Consider the following 7,773-nt stretch of genomic DNA (forward strand, 5'->3'; position numbering starts at 1 on the left):
ATTACGCAGCTCTGTACATTAAAAAGGGGTTGCAAATGACAGACGAATACAGTGACACAGGACGAGGAGAGGACCCTGCCCTGAAGAGCACACTATCTCAAGGCTTAAAATATACCCTTCCATGTGTTTCTTTTTAAAGTTTTATTAAAAATCTTCCATTTTCTTACAATACAATTGCCACCAGTACGCCATATAATGCATGTTGATACATCAAACAGGAAAGTGTATGTAATACATCTCACATATGCAAAATAGCAAAATGTAAAACAGTGGGGTGCCCACACTTTTTTGGTTTGCGAGCTACTTTTAAAATGACCAAGTCAAAATGATCTACCAACAACAAAAACTTTGACTTAATAACTCCTGTGCACGGTAGAGTTTACTTTGAAAGGCAGGGCTCCGCACCCCTGCCCCAACAGTTATGACATTTTGTTCAAAGTCATCCTTAGTGTCAAGAATCTTTTTTGTAAAAACTACTGTAAACAGGGGTATTAGAGGCAGCAGGTGGTTTGCTTTTTATAAAGAGCAACTTTTCAACTTTTCATATCAACAAACAGTATAAAAAAAGTATTGTAACATTTCCTGAACTATAAATAGCTTTTTGACTGTTCATCTGCACCTCCTTGATAAAGGTTTTCTGTTCAATTTAAACATTGGTATACACCATAGGCACTGGGCCAAAAGTGCTATTCTGAGAGTATATCAGGGCTAAATGTAATGAATTTTTCAGATGGTTTAACAATTATTTTTATATTTATAGGTACTTGACTCATCAGATCTGTTGAGTCAAATCTGATCCTATCTTTTAAAACAAACCCTTTTTGAGTCATTGGTATTTCATATCAAATTTTGTTTGGCACTTACACTTACCATTACAACTTTACTCTGGACAACTAACTCTTAATTGAAGGCGGGGAAAGATGTTAAAAATCTTACTGTAAAAAAAATTATATATATACACAACAATCTGTGGCTGATTAGATCAATTTAACACCTAACCTTGATTTTATTCACAACATGTATTTAAAAGTGTAAACACATACTTCAGTACCCAACTAGCCTAAAATAATTGGATTACACAGTAACTCATTTTCCGAAGTAGTAGCTACACAGTTTCAGTTGCAGCACAGAGCCAGCAGATGGAGCCATCCAAAAGGAAACCAATGTTTGGAGGTTAGAATTGCATTCAGTGAAATCATTCAGCCTGTGTTCCAAATGTGCAAACTGTGTCTGGCACCTTCACAACATTATTAAAACAAAATTCTGTTTAACATGCATTTGTCTAACATGCATTTGTATGGCATTTGGTGCCTTGCTAATAACTACACTATTGTGCATTTTATTTCAATTCCTTAGTGTTGATGCAATGGAGAAAAGTTCTTTTAACATAAAGCTTTTCCATGTTATTTTTCTATAAGCGCAGCTTTCACACAGCCATAAATGTCTGCCCAATGACATCATTGCACATCCCTAATCTCTTACAGATGTCTACAGCTTGTAAACACTTTGCAGGTTAATAAAAGATTACAGGAACATTAAGTGCTCTGTTTACTGAACAGCAAATTGTGATTTCTTAAATCTGCAAATAAGGCGTTATAAAGAGGACATTTCAGATCACACAGATTAGTTGTTTTTAACTACACTTCAGCTATGCAATTATTCAAACCTGTATATGTGAGGCTGGATCAGTGAAGAGGAAGCATTACATTTTTACTATCCTACAGTGTAAAGTCCTGACAGTCGTTTAGAAGATTTCACATACTTTTTCAAAAGTTCTATGGGTCCTTGTAAGTAACCCATAGCAATTAGATCCTCTCCTAGTAAACCTGAGTATAGTAATATGTAATATGATTAGTTGCTATGGGTTATGACACTTTTGACATAAACTGGGAAACAATGAAAAATTATATGGAGAATAGGCAGGGGACTTTGTTAAGGTGCCAAAAATAGAAGCCAAGAATCAATTTTAGGATGCAAGAGAAGTGTTAGTATGAAATGGCCATGCTATAGAGAATTATACACCCAACATACAGAACAGAAAAAGTGGTATTATACAATATATGTATATACCCACTAAGATCAGATACCACAAATTAAATGCAGATACTGAACAAAAGAAGTGCTACTGTGTAGAAACCATAAATACAGAATAAGAACAGATACTTAGAATTACACCCAGTATACTGAACAAGAGAAGTTGTAGTGAGCAATGTCCCTACTTACAAAATAAAAAAAGATAATTAGAATTATACCCAGTATACAGAACAAGAGAAGCTGTAATGAGCAGTGTCCATATATACAGAATAAGTTACCAAAAATTATTCATAGAATATAGAACAAGAGAAGTGCTACTGTGCAGTGTATGTATATACAGAATAGGAGCTGAGAAAAATATCTAGCATACAGAACACAAGAAGTACTACTAAGAGAAGTCATACAAAGTAATGTCCCTACATACGGAATAAGAACAATTACTGAAAATGAGGAAGCCATGAAGATGTAATGTGTTATGTTTATATACAAAAAAAAGAATAGCAACAGAAACTTTTATTTAGTGTGTATAACTAAAACATTAGCAAAAATCAAAAGAATTGAGGGAGATCTGAGCATCATGCAGGGCAACAGACTAAGCAGGGTAAAATCAGAGTGACTCTTTGGATTCTAGCCTTGAAAAAAAGATGCATCCCAGTCAGATTGTAAACTTGTCCCCTTTGTGTGTTCCTCAGGCCACCCTTTTCGGTGCAGGGGATGTTGCTTCTTCATGTCACTCTTCAAGGAATTTATCTCAGGTATACACTGCAGATTGTGCTTCAGCTCAGGTATATAGCCATGGAGCTAAACCAAAGATTTCGGTAAGTGAAATAACTCCTACTAAGCATCATTTTAATTAATCCCAGCAAAATGCAGAAATAATTATTCTGTGAGAGGTTTATAGTTGCATGTGTACCTAATGTAAGTCAGTTTCAAACAAGTTTAAGCAGCTGCGTTTTATTAATTACTTTGCCTTATTCATCCTTCAAAAGGTCGGCCACCTTTCCTTCTTTAGGACAGTTACTTCTTGTATGATCTGCCGAGAGGAGGTGTGTTTTTAGAACTTTTTGAAAAAAAGAGTTATTTGTATACCCCTATTGAACTGAACAACAGAAAAAAATATATCATTTCTGTTTAGTATCATTGGTTGCTACTGTTTTTCAAAACATATGGCAGCACTAAAGGTGTTTGATTATGAATATGTTTCCTGATATATATTTATATAGATCAGATTTTCCTCAGACATATTACTATCCTACAATGTTGAGACCATGCTTGCAAAACATGTCAGAATGTGAATAATAATTTTAGTGCTATTAAGGTTAAAGCGTACCTAAACGTAGAATTTTTACTTTACATAAAAGGGTAGAAAGCTCTTTCATCAATAGATAAAAAAAAGTTGCCAATCTCACGCATGCGCAGTGAGATCGGAAAGTTTTTCCCCAATCTACGTCACCTGATCTCGCGCCTGCGCAGTGCAAGATTAGGTGACGTAGGAAGAAGAACCTGGAAGAAGGGAGGAGAAAATGGTGGCGCCTGACGCTCCCTCTGCGCTGGCCCGAAGACAGATACCGGGACGACGTGGGACTCAATCGAAGAAGCCTCCAGACGGACAGACTGATCTGCAGGATTGAAGGTAAGTGTGATTTGTTTTGTTTTTGTTAGTTTTGACTATACTTCCGCTTTAATACAATGCACAGGTGAACAGTTAATGATATAGTTGAAGGTAACCTTTCATGAAAGTTCAAAGTTTAATTTGCAACCCTTGATTAAAAAACACTAAATAAAGTTTAGTGGACATTTCTTACAGTACTTTTGCAGGTTATAGTAATGTTTGAGAATATAGCTGGGGTTTTCATATTATGTTTTATATCTGGTAACTTTAAACAAACATATTAGGAAAAAGATAAATGTGTGGCTAAGTGGAGATTTGTATAAATGGTGCATTCTGACTATTAGGCATGGCTGGTCAATTGACAAAGTATACATTATGTCTGCAGCAGAATTCTGAGTGTCAAATTGTATATGGGACTTATAAAATCCATCATAGTTAGTTCTTGCCATGCAGTGGCCACAGAGGGTTTTTGTTTACAAGATGGAAAACAGGTCATCCCTCCAGAATCCAGGCAGGATGCATAAACATTTTAATGATGCTTTTTGTAAGTAAATGCTGACTTGCTGTCAAAAGATTTCTTTGTGAATTCTGTTTTACACACAAAATTGATTTTACACATGTTATTAAGTTGTGTTTCTAAGCTACTGCTCTCACTGCTGTTTATTTAGACAAGCCTGGCTAAAGTATGAAATGTATTTGATTCACCATTATTACATGGGTCTCGGGGTTTCATGCAGGCACTCCTGGAATGTTGTTAAGTGTCACTCTGTACAACAGTAACTGGTCAGATCATATCATTATTTCTATATAAATGTTATGAACTTGTACAGATCAAATAATAAGGATTGCAATTTATTAATGAAACATTTACCATGACAAGGCATTCTACCCATTTCGTTTCTCTAAACTGTTGAATTATACCTGAAAGTTTTAACTTGTTGAGATTGGGTTAGCAATTTCTAGGTATGATTGAATCCGGGTGTAATTTGGAGGACTTGGGATAGGACTTAACATTTTTAAAATTCTCTTTAAATATATTCAGATATTTGACTTTATTAATTTTGATCATGGATTTTGTTTACCACTAAGGTTTCCAGTAAAGTTTCCAGCTACTTATGGCAATGAATATGGTAAAGTATTTTGTTATAGAAATTAGTTAGTGGATCAGATCAGGAGATGGGTGAACATAGTGTTAGGATCAGGATTTGGGGGAGGGAGTAGTTTAACTCTCTGGATGAAATTTAGGATATGGGGAAGTTTATTATTAAAGTGTAAAAAAGCGTATTAATTGTTAGTGACATGACAATGGATTTTGTAAAGTGTTGTGTAATATGTCAGCACTATATAAATACAAGTTATTAATAATATTAATTTATAGGGTTCAGTTAAATGTTAGAATAGGAGCCAATAGTTAGGGCGTGGAATACATTAGGGGTTAGGAGGAAATCAACGAGAAAAGAATTTTTGGATGGTTGGAAAGGAAATGACACTTAGTTGCACATGCATGGCTTGGTGTACATGTACAAGATTGTGAATAGGAGGGTAAGTTTAATTCATTGTTAAAAAGACATAGCATGTCTGGTTCCGGTTTTTAAAGAACTGACATTTTAACATTTTACAGTGGACAGCAGACAGCAGTACTGACTTACTGCTGCCCACAATTGTTCTCTATGGGTGGCCACAAGTTGTGTAAGGAGTGTAAAGATGCGGTAATCACACCGCAATACTCCAGATGTCAAAGTAGAGTGTATATGTAAAGCTACATACACACATCAGAAGAGTGTCACGCGAGATGAATGGTCGCGTTCGTCTTGAGTCAAAATCTAGTGTGTGTACAGAAGTGTACAGAAGTTCCCTGGCATTGCTCAGCATTCATGGAGGAGAGCACAACGGGTGTTGCCTGCTCATCCCCCTCGCCTTTATATAGTGTGGGGAGTGGCAAGAGTATATTCATTAAAGTGGCAAGAGTATAGGGACCAATATAATAATAAGACTAAAATTTGACATTAAAGAATGTGAAATAAAATACAACAAAAAATTGACACATTGACACATTGAATTACCATAATGGTATTGAAAATAATAAAAAAGAATTGTGTGCCAGATACTAATATGATTGACAGAGACCTGGACACACCTGTGTTCAAAGATGCATGAAAGGTCACATTAGCTTGTTCTTTTGTTTTTTGTTTTTCTTGTAATAATGACCCTAAGTGTCATAAAAAGGCATGTATTATATTTCCATGAACCTATTTGTGTCCTGAGAACATGTTATTTTTGCTAAGAATGCATAGTACAGATTGGTGAATGGACATTATTCTTCAGTGTTGTGCTCCTTTCCAAAAATTTCTACTGATGACAAATACTCAGTCCACTCTTCTTTTAGCAGTTACCTTACATTTAGTCACTATACAAAGTCTCCATTCCCCTGTTTTAAAGTTTGCGGGTTGCCATACCTAACCTGTCAGCTGACAGACAAAAAAGTTTCTAAAAAATTCTTATCTGACTAACAAACTACCAATCTTTGATATCTACTAGCATGCAACAGTATAGTTCATGCAGGATTTTTTTATTGTTTAACATGTTGATTGTAACCACTTCTGGGGTTCTTGGTGAGGTGAAGAAAATTGTTGGGTAACCCTGCAACCTCCTCCTTCTCATGAAAGGGAGCAAAAAGTCCTATAACCAAAATTTTAATTTTTGGTAATAGGTCAGTTTTTAGTAATTGCTTGTTTATAATGTGCATTCATGCTTTATTTTTCTTAGTAGGCATATATATATATATATATATATATATATATATACAAAAGATGACATGGATTCTGAGTGGTTTTAAAATGATTTAGTGGCTAATAGCTTTTTCTTTTTTTTTTCCGTGCTATATATGATCTCATACACTGGGTAATCCCGTCACCTTTAAAAATACCCTCATGTATTTCTTGTAAAGTACTTAAGTCTGTATAGTCCAATCAGTTTCTAACTAATTTTAATCGTTCTTGGAAAGAGAAAAACATATCAAGACATTAAACTGTTTTCATTAGATTCTTTCTGGAAAAAAGTTACACCCATTTTACTTTCCTGCTGAATACCTTACTTAGAATGTTCCTGCAAATTACTGCAAACGTTTCAGGTGCTTAAAAAAATATTAAACTTTTACTATAGGGCCTTTATATGCAGTTTGATGAGCAGCTGCAAAATTTGTTTCATGCAAAGAAAAGTCAAATTATATAGCATTTCCAACAGGAAAAGTCTGTAATTGCAAATTCACACTTACGGTATAAAAAATTTAATGAAAAACATTATTATTAGTTAATAAACATTTTCTTTTTTTTTAATGCACAGTTTATAAAAATTACAAAACATTAACAGGGCACCAATATTGGCACCACAGCAGAAATTTAAGCCTGCCTGGAACAAAACTGAAATGCAATATTGCATTAAATAAAACCTTGACACACACAGTGCAAGCAGGTAATAGAGGATGAGTACAACATAAAATAGCCATACTATACAAAGAATAAATATATTGACATAATCTAAAAACAATATTGTATACACAACTTTACAGAGGATAGAGAGGGCAGTTTATAGAAGATCCTTCTACATGCAGTTCAAGTCTACCAGTTCCAGTCATAGTTTGCCTAGCACTGTCACATTTACTTTCACCCAAAGAAAAAACATTATGGTAAACCATACATTGCAGATATGTATCAACAAGGCTATGCTAAATGACCTTGTTTTAAAATCTCTTATGTTTATAGTGAGGGTGTATGACCAGACAATGGTAAGGATAGCAGCTGTCAGACTCCATGTGTAAAGGAATAAACAATCTTTCATGAAAAAACCTAAAGAATTTTAACATTTGATACAAATATTTTTTGAAAGGACAAAGTATAACAACATTTACTTTCACACAGTATTGTATGTCTAATGGGCCAATATAGCCAAGTACTGGTAAGCAAGGCATTTTTTGCCATTTTTTTCCTTTAAGCCATCTACTATACTTTACATTTTTTAATTTAAAATTAAACTATAAACCAAGATGGGCAGAAATGCTATTTGTGTAGATTGTACAGCTATACAGGGATCCCTCTGGGCTTTAGGAGCAAGTTTATATTAGATGGGGG

General features: G+C 34.6%; 1 protein-coding gene across 1 annotated transcript in view; it reads left to right on the forward strand.

Annotated features, from left to right (window-relative positions):
* Positions 1-7,773, forward strand: part of DLC1 (DLC1 Rho GTPase activating protein) — a 176,206-nt gene that overhangs the window by 20,224 nt on the left and 148,209 nt on the right. The window contains exon 3 of the mRNA XM_072406197.1: positions 2,727-2,852. Coding sequence (XP_072262298.1) covers positions 2,727-2,852 — 126 coding nt within the window. The remainder of the gene's footprint in view (positions 1-2,726; positions 2,853-7,773) is intronic.

Source organism: Pyxicephalus adspersus, chromosome 3 (assembly GCF_032062135.1).
Source record: "Pyxicephalus adspersus chromosome 3, UCB_Pads_2.0, whole genome shotgun sequence".
NCBI lineage: Eukaryota > Metazoa > Chordata > Amphibia > Anura > Pyxicephalidae > Pyxicephalus > Pyxicephalus adspersus.